The 16,259-nt window shown below is 44.5% G+C and overlaps 1 protein-coding gene across 1 annotated transcript in view; it reads right to left on the bottom strand.

The window, feature by feature from the left end:
• HDX (highly divergent homeobox) overlaps nucleotides 1-16,259 on the bottom strand; it is a 41,421-nt gene that overhangs the window by 24,585 nt on the left and 577 nt on the right. The window contains exons 2-4 of the mRNA XM_041485192.1: nucleotides 8,567-8,713; nucleotides 5,557-6,675; nucleotides 1,707-1,760 (exon numbers count right to left, since the gene is read on the bottom strand). Of these exons, the coding sequence (XP_041341126.1) occupies nucleotides 1,707-1,760; nucleotides 5,557-6,675; nucleotides 8,567-8,713 (1,320 nt within the window). The remainder of the gene's footprint in view (nucleotides 1-1,706; nucleotides 1,761-5,556; nucleotides 6,676-8,566; nucleotides 8,714-16,259) is intronic.

Raw genomic sequence — 16,259 nt, 5'->3', positions numbered from 1 at the left:
GGGGTGGAATCACCATCCCTAGAAGTGTTCATAAAACGTGTGGATGTGGCCCTTGGGGACATGGTTTAGTGGTGACCGTGCTGACACTGGGCTGACTCAATGATCTTAAAAGTATTTTCAAACCTCAGGGACTCTATGGTTAATGAACAGGCACCTCCACATCCTTGAAAGTTTAAAATTTACACCAGAGCTGCCTTCTACAGCTGGGGTCAGGTATCCAGCATGACCACAATGCCCAACAACCCCCAGTGCTGCAGGCAGGGACCAGCATCGCCCCACTCCCAGCCCTGTGCTCCTACTGCCAAATCTGAGCTGGCTCTGGCACACACCTGACCCCCAGAACAGCACTGAACTCTAAAAACAACCTTGGCAGCAGGATTTGTACCTGTCAGGTCACACACCCGATCTGGATTACCTTACAACTGGATATTGGCTGTGGGAGGGTGGGGGAAAACCTCCCCATTTAGCTGTGAAACTCTACCCAGGACACTCCCCAGCTCCTTGGTGAGATGCTCTAAAAGGTCATTAAGTGATAGAGGGGATGAGCCTTCCAGAAAAGAGCTGCATTTTAAAAAGCCTCCTCAAGAGAATTAGCACTTAGGAAAGAAAGAAGATGGATTGAGCACAACAGGATTTGTACAAAAGTACCAGTTCCTCTGGGAGATGCTCTTATAAAGTACTCTCTGTACAAAAAGAAGTAAGTCATTGTACCAAACTCTGCAGAAATTCTAAGTGCTTCAGCTGAGACCCAGAAAAAGTCTGAGAGAAAACACCATTAATGTGATGGTCCTTAGACTCCTACTTATACAGGAAACACTGCCACACTCACACTTTCTGAAGACTAAAGAACTGAAAATAATAAAGGAAAAAGTTCTGGTTACAGCAGGAGAAAGCAAGGAAAGGCTCTTCCATTGCCTAGACCTCACTGCCCACAGAGCAGGCACTGCCAGGACACTGCCAGCTCCAGACAGGGGAGTTTGGTTACCATGACAGACACTTCCCCAGTTGCTGCTTCTGACAGAGCTGGAGCGACAGAGCAGCCCCTGAAGAACCTGGCTGTACCATCCCACCTGAGGCTGGATTTGCTGGCAAGGAGGCAGAACTGACACCTCTTCAAAGACAAGATGGAAATGCTGAGCACTAACTAAACCAAAGAGTTGGGCAGGTTTTTTTTTTCGCCCTGACAAAAGCTGTTTCATACCTTGTGTTATGGCTTGGAGTTGTCTGTGAATTGAGGACACCAAACTGGCTGATTCTGCTACTGTGAAATGACATTTATGTGGATAAAATTAGACTTGATCAAGTTCCTACAGCCAGCACTGACTAATTCTGTGCATGTGCAGAGAAGCTGCAGAGGGAGTTATCTCTTAAGCATTCAGTTGCCTCAATTAACAACCACTTCACTTTCAATATAAAAAACATATTCTGAGCTCCAAACCCTCAGTCCTGATCAACTCAGATGTTGTGTTTGAGCCAAGAGCATGATTCCTACCTGGGCATCACCTCACACTGGATTACAACCTTGACCTGCTTTTAAAGATAGACATCAACTTCACCCCAACTGAAACACTGCACCTGCAGAGAATGTTTGTATCAAAGGAAAAAGGGAAAAATCCCACCCAAGGTAAACAGAACTGACATTCTCAAAAATGTTCTTTTCATTGTTTCACTTGATGCATTAGATACTTAAAGAGAAATGTACTTACTGCTCTTTTTCTGGAACAACCTGTAATCCAAGGCACAGTAAGGTTTCCTGAAATCTGCAGAGGGGAAGGAGGAAACAGAACAGAAAACAAGAGCAGTTTAAGTTGCTGTGAGAGCCAATACTGAGACTTCAGCACTGTGCATTCAATTCTGACACCAATGTCTGCAAACAGGTTCAGACTGAAAACCAAAGTGACACTCACCTTTACTGCCAAGAATAAAACATTGTTTCTCTGGGCGAGGGCAAGATAACACAGTGACAACTTGGGTGTTTCTGTACTTTTGGTACCCCAAAACTTGTATTTCACAACAGCAGTTTCCCTTTCCATCTGGCAGGATGAGCAGACTGGAGTCAGACATGGGCTGAGGACTGAGCTGCCCTCACATGTTTTGCAATTACTTCACTTCAACTTCCAGAAGAAATGCTCTCATGTTTGTCACTGAGCTGTCCATTGTCTCATGTTAAAGATTTGAGTACCAGCAGAAAAATTAGGGATATCAGGATGGAGAAGGAAGGAGAAGAGCTGTCAAGGCAAAGGAGAGCTGCTTCCGTTCCTATTGCTTCTCCATCATTCCCAGAGGTCAGGCTTTCTTAAATAAAAATCTCAGAGTGCTTTCCCTGATCATCTGAGGTGTGCCATAGCCTGGAATATTTTAGGCTCATTTAAAATTCCATGTTCACCTTCTGCTGCAGACAAGCAATGCTTGAGAGACCAAACACAGCTCTGGAGAGATCAATCACTTGTGAGGAAAAAACCTGTGCATTTCTGCTGACTGACCCAAACTGCTCTGAGAGTTTCTGTATTTGCAAAGTTCCTCACTGATGGCTCTTGCACCGTGAGCACAACAAGCACAGCAGCCCTGGTACAGGTGGCTGTTGTACAAGCACATAAAACACTTTTATTCTTCAAGCTTTTTTTATTCTTCAAGCTTTTAGCTGGAAGCACTTGGAGGTCACCCAAAGTCAGACACTTTCTCATCACAGCATAAAGAGGGTTGAGGGGGGCTGGAAAGGAGCATCCTCCCCTCCAAGGGCCAGCCTGCATCAGGGTTTGAGCCTAAAATATTAATTTCTTCACTGCACACACACATTTTAGAAATTCTGTTTGTCTGTTACAACCCTATATCCCACACAACAGCTTCACACCACAGAATCCACTGCAAAGGCACCCTGAGGAACCACCCAAGTGCCTCCTCTTCACTCATTTAAAGGGGGCTATGAAAAAAAAAGTGATTTTCTATAGGAATAAAGCAACATCTACATAGCAGGGAGTTAAGGGTTGCTGGGAAGACAAATACACACCTACAGGGATGAGGTCAAAACCAGCCAAGCTCATCTCAAGAGAACCCCCTGGAAGACAACGTGCATGGCACTGTTCTGAGCTGCCCTTGTCAAAGAGGCACCAGGGCTGGGCTTGGGAACAGAGTAAATAAAAATACAGACTCTTGTCCCTTAGGGATGGGGGAAGAAACCAAGACTAAATCCCAGCTCAGCCTGGAGGACAGCACAGGTAACCTCTCTACTTCAACACACTCAAAGTCAAACTAAGATAAGCAAGTAGGCTGAAGAATTTGTTTACTGAAACTGCTCAGGCATTAAAATTGATCACTTAATTAAATTTAGTCTTAAGTTACACTAACATGAATTTGATTAATTGAACCAGTAAGGAAGCTATAACTAATTGCTAATTAGATACCCCACCAATATGTGACAGTAATTGCTTCATCAAAACATGAATCACACAGTCCTGACTTTGAAGAAGCATCTGCTTGGATGTTCAGCTACTCCAATAATCATTTAGCTCAGGTTTAATCTATTTTTAAATTCAAGAAGATTTCCTCAAGTTTAAGGATTTTCATCTCTGTGCTGAAGGATAAATTAGCTAAACATGGGCAATAAAATTAACATAAACTGACTTCAAAAAAATGAAATGTCATCCTGTACAAACCTAAAAGGATTCAAAACAGCACCTTAGAAAGTCTCTAATACCCCGAAGTGTCACCTCAGGGGTTCACAGGGTGCAAGCTCACAGCAATAAAGGAATTAACTGCATCCTGCTCAGCTTTTCCAAGGTTTAAAACTCTGGAATGACAAGGGATATACGACAGAAGCTCCCTCCATCCACACTCCAAATCCAAAGAGCAGGGTGTCTGAGACAGGCATGGAGGTCAGCTGGGGTACAGATGAATTCCTCACTTATCAGAAAACCAGGTGTGTTGTTACAACAGGGAGAAGTAAAAAAAAAACCTAAAACAAAGTTCCAGAGATCTTATTCTGATCCATAAAACACCACACGAGGAGATAAAATACCATCTACCATGAACTGTTCTAGCTCTTCAAAAAGACTCAATTCCTACCCCATAAAATCCCAAAACAGTTATTCTTAATTTCATTTTTAAAAAAATTAAAATAGAAGGAATCAATCTCTCTGATGCTTTTTCAAGAGTGAAATAAAGAAATATGAGCACACAGCTGATGGAGGCATCAGTTATGGATTTCCCTTCATGAAACTTTATAAAATGTCCTCAACTCAATCGTAAGCACTTTTGCCAACCCTTTCTTGGACTGATCTGCACATTTACAGCTTTTCTTCTCCTGTGAAACTGGGATGGCAAAAGTAAACAGCATTTCAGGAATTCTGTAACCAAGTAAGAAAAGTAACAGCAAACACTGAGAGACTGTGTGAGAGTAAAGGAGAGAACAGCCCATCTGACGTGCATCTACTCCCCAGAATTTACCCTCTGTCCATCAAACCTCTGGTTTACCCAGAGAAGTAATAATTCAGGTGAAAAGTGGCACTGACTTGCACTCAGAAGCTTTCCTTCAAATGGTCACAGGAGATAGGAACAAGTCAGGAAAAAAAGAAAATAAAAACTAAAAAAACCCTAAAAACCATGATTCACAAAGTCTCGTTCTCTATCCTGGTGAGCAAAGCACAGGAAAAGCTGATAGGCTGTCGACATGGTTTATTTTCAGGATAAAATAAAAAGGCAATAACAGGCAAATGCATGCAGGTGATACACACAGAATCACATTCTGTCAGCCTTAAAAGACTTCTACCTGTGTCTCCAGGCTATGTCATGCCAGATGGTGTAAAAATCCATGAAAAATACCAATCTGGATGTTTACTGCACAAGTATCTCTCCCCTTGTAATATCAAAAACTAAAAAAAAAATGTGTCAAGTGCTGCAGTTTCTCCTAAACATCTTTTAGTTCTTCAATGATCTGCATTTAATTTCCCCTCAGTATCACTAAAGGGATTTTAGTACAGGAAAAGGAATAAAGGGATTGAATGTAAAACTGATTATTTGAATTAGATGCTGTGGGAAAGGAAGCTGAGTTAACTCCATCACAGGGGATCCTAATCCCTGACAAAACACAGACACTGCCACCTGCACAGGGGGTACAGGATTCCAAGCTGACATCAGTGGGGCGAGCAAATGCACAAATGTCAGCAGGAAACCATGTCTTGTGCCACGTGTGATGTGTGTCCACAGGGGAACACCTCAGGAATGGCCATGGCACGTGCTGGAAAGCCAGGGCAGGACAACACAGGCTTGAGCAACTACCAGCTCGTGGGTATGACCCTCCTGCAGCCAAAATTTAGCCCTGGAATCCATGAAATCCTCACTGATCTTCAATATATGGCTACCAGGGGCTGGCTGGACAGGTAGAAGTGCTACCGGACTGCAGTGCTACCTGCACTGGGTTTGAGAAGGAATTATCTCCACTGGAAGGCATAAAAGGAGCACAGCGTGCAGAAAGGTGAAGCTATTGCTTAATAGCCACCAACAGCATTTACTACAACCTCAACTCTGAGGTTTGAAGACAGAGATAAACTGATGGATTACCTGGTAATTATTTTGGTTTTGTGACAGCCTCAGTTGACTTGAAGATGTAAAATGAGGAGAAAAGGTACTTCTGGCTGCGTTGGCAGGGTTATAAATCGTGCTGGATGTTGTGTGCAATGAGGTCCGTGCAGGCAGGTGGAACTCTCTGCTGTGGTACAGGAGATTGTCAGGCCCATCCCTGGCACTGCCCAGCTGTGCCCCACAGCCCCCGCTGCGGCCCGGCCCGGCCGCGCTTTGGTTGTCCCCGCGGCCGGAGCCGCTGCCCTCACAGTATCTGGAGTAGCTCTGGATCTGCGCCCCCATGGAGGCCAGCTCCTCCTCGCGGGCGTACTCGTCATCCACGTCGCCCGTCTCCATGGCGATGGACAGGCAGCTGCCCTCCAGCGAGGGGGGTTTCTGCGCCGCGCCCCCCGCCACCAGGCGCTGCGGCTGGTCCGTGACGGCCAGCGAGAACACCTCGCGGATCTCCAGGTTCTGGGTGCCGCACGCGGGGTCCCTGGGGTGAGCCCTCGGCCCGGGGGGCCCGTGGGACGCCAGGGCCGCGGGCTCGGCTTTGTGCAAGCGCTGGCACGCCAAGGGCTCGGCCCTGCAGGGCCTGTGGCAAATCATGGGTTTCTGAGGTAACACCAGCTCCGCCGTCTGCACCGAGGAGCTGCCGTAGCTTTTCTTCGTGTGACTGTAGATGGAGTTTGCAGAATTGAGCACGCTCGTTTGCCTGGATAGAATAATGGTCTTTTCCCCCACCAAGAGGGAAGCGTTTTTACAGTGGGGTACCTGCCGTCCCAGAGGGATGTGCTGCTGCTGGAAGTCTGCGTCGCTCTTGCCCGGGAGCCGTGGGATGGAGGTTTTGTGCAGCTCTGCCACGGAGGCGTTCGTGTGCTTGGCGGCTCCCGCGCGGCCCGAGGAGCTGGCAGGGCTGTAGATACCAGTCACTATCACGTCGTTGTTAGAAGAGGTCCAAGAGGATTGCTGGCTTTGGGATCGAGCAATATTTACCACATTTCTCACTGCTGCTTCCGGGGGCACGGAGGGAGTGGCAGGGGCAGTCCCTGGGGGGGTCCCCCCAGATTCCACGGCGATCTTGCTGCTCATCTTCCGTCGCTTGTTGCCAACCCACGTCTGCAAACAACGACAGCAACCACACCAAACACAAAACCAGGTGTCAAAGAGGCAGGAAAAAATTAGCAATTCCATTTTTAAGCAGGTCTGATGACATGTTAAGTGCTCGAGTTGAGATGTAAGTTTACAAATATGTAAATCATGTACTGATTATGCAGTGAACATGACAGGGTGGAAATACAGGCCTGAACAATACAGGGTAGAGATCCAGGCCTCTCCTCTTTGGATCCACAACTCATACACAGGACAACCCCAGCCTCAATTCCAAAGCCCTAGATTCTCAAAAATCTTGAGATTCTTGTGCCTCCTGTTCTGAAGTTATCCTCAAGATTTATTTCATTGACACCACCATGACTAATTTCATACAGCAAAAAAAACCATCCCTGCCATACACTATTCTACTCTACTAATTTTTTTGTCATATTTCACAAAATGTCTAATTTGAGGCACAGTTTGTAATGTGCAGTAAAATGTCAGTTACTGGTCAGTTTTGCCTCTGCTGAGAGTCCCATTCTCCTGACCAATTGTATTTAGGGAATTCATGTGCCTATTACAATCCTATCTGCAAGTGCCAGCTGCAACTCAAGTATCATTTTGCAAAGAACTAATCACTGACCAAGAGTTTCATAGGATAAAAGCAGAAAAAGGGGCATTAGGAAAAGCAGAAATGATGGGTGTAAAGAAGAGAAAGGTAAGATCATGCTAAAATGTGACAAATGCAGGACAGACATTGGATCTGTTTCCATTGCACTTCCTAAGTAAGAAAAAGCTGCAAATCAGGGCTCAGGAAGGGAAGAAAACAGAAGGAATGATACTTGATTGCAGGAGGGGAAATGGAGAGGGAAAGGAAACATGAAGATGGAGAGAACTGCAAGGAGAGGGGAGCTGGGCTGCCTCCTCTAGGACATTCAATCAGCACAAAAATAGCAAACCAGCCCTGGCTGCACCATCAGCATCCAGATTCCTGTTACAACTGCCTGCCCGCCCCAGGAGCCTGAGCCCCTGGCTGACTTTCACAGCTTCTACCACCTCCAGCTGAGAAAGAAACTTTTAATGTTTCCAGAGTGTTCTGAGGGAGGAACACATCGAGGTAAGAATTTGGGAGCAGGGTTGTTATTGTCCATGTGCCACTGTTAAACCAATTAAAAACCAACCTAGACTGGTCCCACTTGCTCCTCCTCAGTGCCCAGTGTCACAGCAGCTCCTGGGAGCTCCACTACCCTTTGTTATTTTTCCATCTAATGCCTCAGGATTTCTATTTCTGCACTCTCTCGGACAACAGCCATTTTGTTGTCTAGTGTTTCACAAAGGGATTATTATTTCCCTTTCTGTGGAATTCATAGACTCTGGAAGAGCTCCTGTTAGCACTGGGACATTCTTGTTTTATAGGAAAAGAATGTCCTCACTGTGAATAACCACAAAGGACCACAATATTTATGATTGTGATGTAGAATACAAGTGTGACAAACTGCATCAAAAGAAATAGTTCCACAATTGTTACCCCCAAACATATTAATTTAAAGAAACTTATTTAGCTTAAAAATAGTTTCTTAATAACATGACCTTGCTCTGATACAATACATCACACAAAGCTTCTATAGGACAAGCCACCCTATAATTTAATAAATAATAACTTAAAAAATCCCAACAAAAGACAACAAAAATCACTCCTTGTGCAAGCCAGGCCCCTGCTAAATTCAACAGTCATGTGAAGATATTTCAGTGAAAACAAACTCTAAATAGGTTTGCTGGGTAGAAATGAATGTCACACACACACACACTGAAGTCTGATTTAAGACAAGGATAAAGTTAGAGACTCCAGACCTCTCTATATTTTATGTAAGGCAATGAATGTGTATGCTTAACAAATTTGGAAGGCCTCAGTACTTACCCTGACCACGCTGAAATCCAGTTTAGTTTCTTGTGCACACTGTAATATGAGCTGAAAGCAATTTTTACTTTGATTTGTCATTCCATTTTCATAGTAACGCTGTAATATCCTTTGTTGTTCTACAGTGAATACAGAACGCAGATTCATCTGAAAGGAAAAGGAGATACTCTGAAAGCTGGGGTGGAAACTGTAACTGTGCAGGAGGCACAGGCTCTCATTTGTGCCTGTGATATTACTGAGGACTGACATGTTTTCTCTGCAGAACCTTTTAGCAACACTCTGCCTGACTTTCCAAGAAAGCCTCTTGCAATCAGTGTTGTGTCAAGCTGAACAGGTGAACTGGATGTTTGGAATAAAAGCTTTGCACAAATAAATAAATGTTACATGGTATTGCTAAGCCCATGAGGCTCTAGTTTGAAAGAGAAAGTTTCTTCCTTAAAAATGTAAATGAAATAAAGGCATTAGGCAAAACAAAGAAACATCTGCAGCTCCAACATCAGCAGGTCTGTTTCCCATCCCTAACAACAAAAAACAGGTACAATTTGGTAGAAAATCAAGGTGACTGTTTGACATGAGTAGAGTTTCCACTGTCTCCAACTTCAGCAATTCCTGCGCTCCACAAGAGCCTGTCCTTCTGCTGTGTCAGTACTGGCACTTCCAGCTGCAAAGTCACAAGGATCAAGGACCAAAGACCAGTTTGGAGGAAAATCCCCAAGGAAGGGCTTTAGGCAGCCCTGGTGCTGCCCACCCAGTTTAACAGAGGAGGGACACCCATGTCCCAGGCTGAGAAAGGCTCTGCTGCTGTGACACCCCCTGAAGGCTGGAAATCTGATTTTTAAGAACATGTAAGGGTTGTTTTCCTGGGATAAAACCAATGCTGGCTTCAGGACCTTGGGATGTGTTCCTGCTCCTTGGTGGTCTCTGTAACAACAGCAGCAGTGAGTAATGATGGGCAGAACACTTCAAAGTTCCAGCAGCAAAAGCCCCATTTCAATGTTACAGCCTATTTTATCCAGTTTTCCCAGTTACTGTGTTTAATTCTAATTGGTTAGTAACTTTCTTGCCACTCAATTCATTGGTTAGAAGGTGCTTGTGTGTGCACAAGCTGAGGCTCTCTCTTTACACAGGTGTTTACATTTTTTCTTTGTGGATTCTCACAGGATATACTTCATATTTTTCACAGATGCAAACTGCCTTCTTGCAGGAACAGATTGTTATGCAAACTGATTCCATTTCTTATGATTCTTTCTCATGGGAACTGGATAGCTGTTAATTCAGCTGAAATAGCACGGGCTGATTTTACAAGGCCTTTCTTTTATAAGGTTCTACCTCTACACAACAGTGCTCAGGAAGCCAACCAGGGTAAGGGGCCCAGGTTCCTCCCGGGCCAGCAGCAACTTCTCAGGTCAGTTCCCAGCACTGGATCCCCCTGAGCTTCACTGTGAGGAAACAAGAGGTGGCCTGGACAGGGCAGCACTTTGATGAACACATTAAACCAGACATTGCTTTATGTGTGAAAATTCATGCCCTGGCTTGGGAAAGACAAACATTATTGCCAATATTATCAATATTACCAAGCGCACAACAGAGTCCTAACGGCAAACTGGAGCTTGATGCTCTTGTTACACAATCTACACAGGCAAAGAATGCAATCCTCTGGGTAGATATCAGAAAAGAAGAGCTTCATCATCCCAGATTTCCAAGGCAGGGCGTTTTTTTTGTCCCAGACAGGAGGCCACAAGCTGAGACAACACAAGTGCCAGCCAGGAACAGCCTGCATCCAACGTGGTGCCTTGGGAAGCAAAAACGTCACCAGCCACAAGTTATTTTAATGCAGTACATGCATCATAAGAATACAGAATGAACCAAAGGAGAAGAAACCTGCCAACATCCAGTAGAAAAATAAAGGGGATGAGGGAACCCTTTGTAGCCAAGCATTTTTGAAAATTCTGAATGGAAAGGAGGAGAGGGGAGATCTACCTAATCTTTGCACAAGAGCTGCTTCTAATATAAAGCAAATAAAATTATTAGGGGCTCAAAAGCATAAGCAGACATCCAACTGCTTTCACTTTATTCTCCAAGATGATTATACTATGGATGGATGTTAATGTAATGGATGTTAAGAGTTCAACAGGCCTGTATAAAGAAAGAGATTGATATCTAGAATTTCAGTAAAATGCTTGACTGCAGAGTTTACTTTCCTCTCTATGTCAACAGGCAATAGAAAAATCAGTAATTACCAATTTGTAAAAATTACCATTTCTTTGAAATAACAGATAAAATAGAAGATGATTTTTCAACCACATTTTTTACCTCTGTTCTCAACTCTTATTCCCCCTCTCAACCCAGTGCATTATTAAACACAGCACCAGCTGCATTACAAGTCAGCTGTGCCCAAGTTCTGCCTCCCCCGAACATTTATTCAGTCGCAATCAGAGCTGGCCAAAGGAGACTCTTGCTCTGAATAATCTACTCCTTAAAGAAATTTATAGCAAGCAACAGAGGAGACAATTATTAGTCCATTAACAAATCAATAAAGTTAATAATAATCTACTTTCTCATGTTGAGAACTGCCTTCAGATCTCCCATGTGGATACACGATGACAAGGCCACCAAATGATTTACATCACTTTGAATGAACATAGAAGAGTTAATTTTGTGATTCTTTTTCCTCCTGCACGATTGGCAGGCCCCAGCTTCCACTCCTGCCTACTCCTCTTCCAGTACCAGTGCTCCTGGTTTATTTAGTGGAGCTCAGTTCCCATAAATGACCTCATCAGAAACAGTTCTGAAAGTTCCATCTTGCCAGATCCTGCTGAAGTCACCCCAAAGCTCCGGCATTTCCACACTCAGGCCCATCACACCACGCTCTGCAAACAGCTCACCAACTGCAGTGAAGACTCTTCCAATGGCAAGATCAATTTTTAAAACCAGACCTGCTGACCTGCGAGGGAAGACCCATGTCAGGTCCTTGACAAGTTTATTAATTATGTGGATTTCTGTATCCAAGGTCACTTCTGTGTTAAAATACTTTCATTGTTGCATTTGACATCTGTAATTTAGATAAAGACAGGGTGGAGCATTTTGATTAAATCACTTGAACTTCAGATAAACCCTTGAGTATTGCATGACAGGCTTGGCCCAGCAAAATTCAGGAGAGGTCATGCTCTGCTTTAATAACTCATTTTTTACAGTGGATTTTAATCACTCATGAACTACACCTGCCAACCAAAGTCCTGCTAAGATTACTTGGTAGCCTCTGCCTTGAATCCAGTAAAGCAGAACTCAAAGGTTTCTGCAGAGACCATTAGAAACTGATTTAAATAAACAATTACAGGATCCTCTAGCCACAGAGTTATGAACTGAGTCATAACTGCAGTTTACATTACAACATCTTCAAACAAGCAGGTGAGATTTATTAAAGCTTTTTGCGTCATGGATATACCAAATCTTCAGCCAACAGACAGTTCTGTACCATCTTCCACTGATTTCACACCAGTGTGAAGGACATCTGGCAATATTCTGTCTCTGGCAGGTTCAAAGCTCTCTGACTAATATTATGTCACCTGTAAAGTGCAGATGGAAATCAGTTTGCCATCAGCAGTTCCTAAGCGCTGATTCTGAGTATCTAAAGCAGTAGCCTCTGTTGAATAAACCAATTGATAGATGTTTGGGAGCTCCCCTGGAAAACCACGGAGTCCAGAGCCATCCCATTAATCCAGGAAGAGCTGGATTATCTCTGCATATCCCACCTGCACAGGCAACAAGTTCTGCTCACTGGCCGTGCCTGTCACACCTGGGAATTTACCTACACTGAGTATTCACACAGCTGTGAGAACATAATGTTACTGTCTCTGAGACAAATTAATGCAGGATACATTCATCAAAGGACTACGCTGATTATTTTTGGGGGAAGTATTACATGTTCAGTATCAGTTTTCATAATTAGAACAAGAGATGAGCTCTTACATTTTCTTTAATACAGGAAGTAATTTGCAAAGTGTTAAAATTACTGAACATTGAGGCAGCCACATCAGTGTGAAGGGAATCAGCAGGTCACACACCTTCATCTCAGACTATTATTCAAAACAACCTCACTAACTTCTAAGGAAATAAACTTCTTTTCCTAATCTGTGCACCTACAGAGCATTCCACTCTCTTCAGGATTTCTCACCTTTGTCTTGAACCTCAGACTCCAAGTTAGAAATCCACATGGATTTTTATCATAATTTCATTTTGATCTTGACTTGCCAAGCTTAGCAAACAAGCATGTGAGCTTTTGGGAAGCCATGTGTCCAGCTGGTTGGCAACACATTGGCACTGAAAAGAAAGTTTGTTACAGAAAAGAACTCTGTGAATTTAATTAAAATCAGAAAAAGCATTGTGCAAACAAATTTCATGAATGTAAGTTGAATTCTCACTTTAATAAAAGACAGAGGTGGCAAAGCTGTATTTAAGGATTCAACATCTGCCTGCTCTAATAAAATAAAGCAGCCTTGGCCAAGTGTGTTGGTGTCTCTGACAGTGCAGAGAACAACCCATGACAGCTGAAAAAGCAGATTTTCCAAAGTTTCCCTTGCCCCTGCTACTTGTGCCAGGCCAACCAACACTGGTTACTCTGCACTGCCGTGGTCTCCCACCCCTCAGCCTCCTGTGAACCCAACAATATAAAGATGTTTTTTCACCGCCCCTCTGAACTGAACACTAATTTAAAAATCTGCTCATTTTAAGACCCCTCTGCTATGTCGTGGTTTGGGAGGTGTAAATGGAGTCCCAAGTGCTGTCAGGCACTGGGGGTGCTGGGAGATCCCAGGCTGTGACTGAAAAGGACAAAGATGGGAACTCCATGGCCTTCAGTTTGTGCCAAGGACAATTCCATGGTCACCCTGTGACCGTCACTGGCTCCTCAGCAGATGACATTGGAGTTGTTCTTACAGCTGAACTTTTTCAGGCTGCTTTAGTGGTTTGAGCGACTTCTCTCCAGTGTTTCCCTTCCATTCCTTCTCTGGGAATGAGTGGAGAGGGGACAGCACGCAGAGCTGCAGCAGAGCTGGCTCCTGAAGCCGTGGTTTGCCCCATGGAACAGGTACTCAGTGCCCAGTCCCAGGGCCTGCTGCAAATCCAGCCCTCCCACCCCACTCACTTCATCCAACATTCCAAAATCAGGAATCCCTCCAGGGAGACCTGGTGAAGCCAGGTCATTCCTTTTTAGCAACTAATGGAAACAAGTTCCATGTATAGGAGTGCCACAAAAGAAAGAACAACTATAAGGAAATGGGGAAAAATAATGTAATCAAATAACTCAGGAGTTACTGAGCTGTTCTGCAATTACTTGAGAGATCTGGGGGGAAAAATGAAGAAAAAATAAAGGAGCAGCATAAGAAGGAAAAATAATTTCTGCCTACATTGTACAGCAGTATGGCCTTGGTCTCCAAAAGTCCTTAAATGTTTGGATTGCTGAATCAAATAAATATTTACAAGGTAAATCTTTATGCTAATACTAATTAATTTGGAAAATAGGAAACAAACCCATAATTACACTCACTTCAAGGAGCAACAGAAACTAGTCTTGGCTGTGAAATAAATAATAAATAAATCAATTAACTCAAAAGTATAAGCCACCAGGAAGTTACTAAGTATAAAAATATTTATGGCATAACACATTCTAAAACTGTCAGGGATTTACACAGAGTGATAAAAGGAAACAGTTTCTGAGAGTTTTCTTTTTTAACTTCAGCTCCAAAAAGGCATTTTCCTAGGAAAAAAGTCACCTTAAAAAAACTATTTCTGTTTTAGTCTCTCCATCTGTAAAAGGTACAAGAGAATCAGCACTCCCAATTTATGGGGTTTTTTTGTTCCCTGCACAGATCTCCAGTGGCAAAAAATAACAAGTCTTAGTGCCAATATAAATCTAAGACAAAACTGGAACTATGGTAAGAAAACTACTACAGACATAAATAAAACAAGACTGCAGTAGTGACACTATTCCTCCAGCTTTAGAAACTTGGACTGAAATCATCTTTGACTTTCAATGGCTGCCAAAAACTCACCATTTTTTGCACATCCCAAATGGAAAGAAAACAATCAACCAACCAACCCCTCAACTTACACGCTATGTGGAGATACTGGACACACATCAAGCAACAACCTTTAATAATCTGAATTTGTTGGTTGGTGCCTCTTTCCTACACAGGCCAAACCAGTTACAACCACTCACTCCAAGGGCAGTGGATGAGGCCGATGCTTTGGCGAGTGTAATGTACACACCAGCTTGTAAAACTACTTTTAAATATCCGTGACTCGCAGCATAATTGCTTCCCTCTCCACTAAGTACAGCGTTTGTAGGATTGTATTACAGCCCTACCTATAAAATGAAGCCCTTTATTAGGGACAAATTAGACAGCCCTCAGTAACTTAATAACATAATAACCCATGACCACAACACTGCAAGTTTATGCATCCCATCCTGCTTTATTGATGCAAATGAGACTCCTGACTGCAGCTGGATTAGCCACATGTTTTAAATAAAGCATGTATATGTTTTATAAGACTGAGGTCAGAAAAAAGGGAAGAAGCATTAAAATGCAGTGTTACTCTGAACATATGAGCTGCTTCAGGATTCCAGTTGGGAGGATACAGCAGTACTTTAGGTGAGTTATGTGTGATGTTATCCATAGAACAAGAAACCCCAGGCTAAGAGGGCAGGGGACATGGCTGGGGACTGCTTGGGGCAGTGAATGCCACACAGGCACTTCCAGGGGTGAGACCTCCAGGACAACACAGCCAAGGACACGTCCTCCTCCTCATCCTCAAACACCTGAGGGACAAAAGCGTGCCAGCACAAGGCCCCCTGTCCAGCCACTGTGACTGGCCGTGCCTGGCACCACAGCAGGCCGATACCACGGAATCACAGAAAGGTTTGGGTTGGAAGGGACCTTAAAGTTCATCTTCTTCCACACCCCTGCCAACACAGACACACTGAGCCACTGGGGACACCGGGGCACTAAGGACTGAGGCACCCGTGACACGAGAGAACACAGTCTTAGGCTTTGCCAAGGTAAGTTTAGGTTGGACATTAGGAAGAAATTCTTCATGGAACGGGTGGTAAGACATTGGCAGGGGCTGCCCAGAGAGGTTTGGAGTCCCCATCCCTGGTGTCCAAGGAAGGATGGAGGTGGCACTCAGTGCTCTGGGCTGGCTGACAAGGTGGGCATGGGGCACAGGCTGGACTCGGTGATCTCAGAGCATTTCCCAACCACAGTGATTTTGGGATTCTGTGATTGAGACACCAGGGGAATGAGGAAATTAGCGAAGACAGGACATGTGCAGGATCGACATTACAAACAACTCCTCCACAGAAAGAGTGCTCAGACATTGGAAGGGTCTGCCCAGGGAGGCGGCAGAGTCCCTGTCCCTGAAGCGTTTAAGTAAGACTGGACGTGGCACTGAGTGCCGTGGTTCAGCGGCCGGGGCGGTGTTGGGTGACAGGCTGTGCTGGGGATGCCGGGGTGTTTCCCAGGCTGTGTGACCGCGATGTTTCTGTCACTGTCACGTTCCTGTGCCCGCGGTGTTTCTGTGCCCGTGACTGAGGCACCCGCGGCTGAGGGGCCGCTGCCGGGCCCGGCGCGCACGCGCAGAGCGGTCCCGGCCGGCGCAGGCGCGCGGGTGCCCCTCCGGCGCGCGCGGAGCGGCT

Source organism: Pyrgilauda ruficollis, unplaced genomic scaffold, assembly GCF_017590135.1.
Source record: "Pyrgilauda ruficollis isolate IOZ18807 unplaced genomic scaffold, ASM1759013v1 scaffold7, whole genome shotgun sequence".
Lineage (NCBI taxonomy): Eukaryota > Metazoa > Chordata > Aves > Passeriformes > Passeridae > Pyrgilauda > Pyrgilauda ruficollis.
This window is presented reverse-complemented; position numbering and strand designations above follow the sequence as displayed.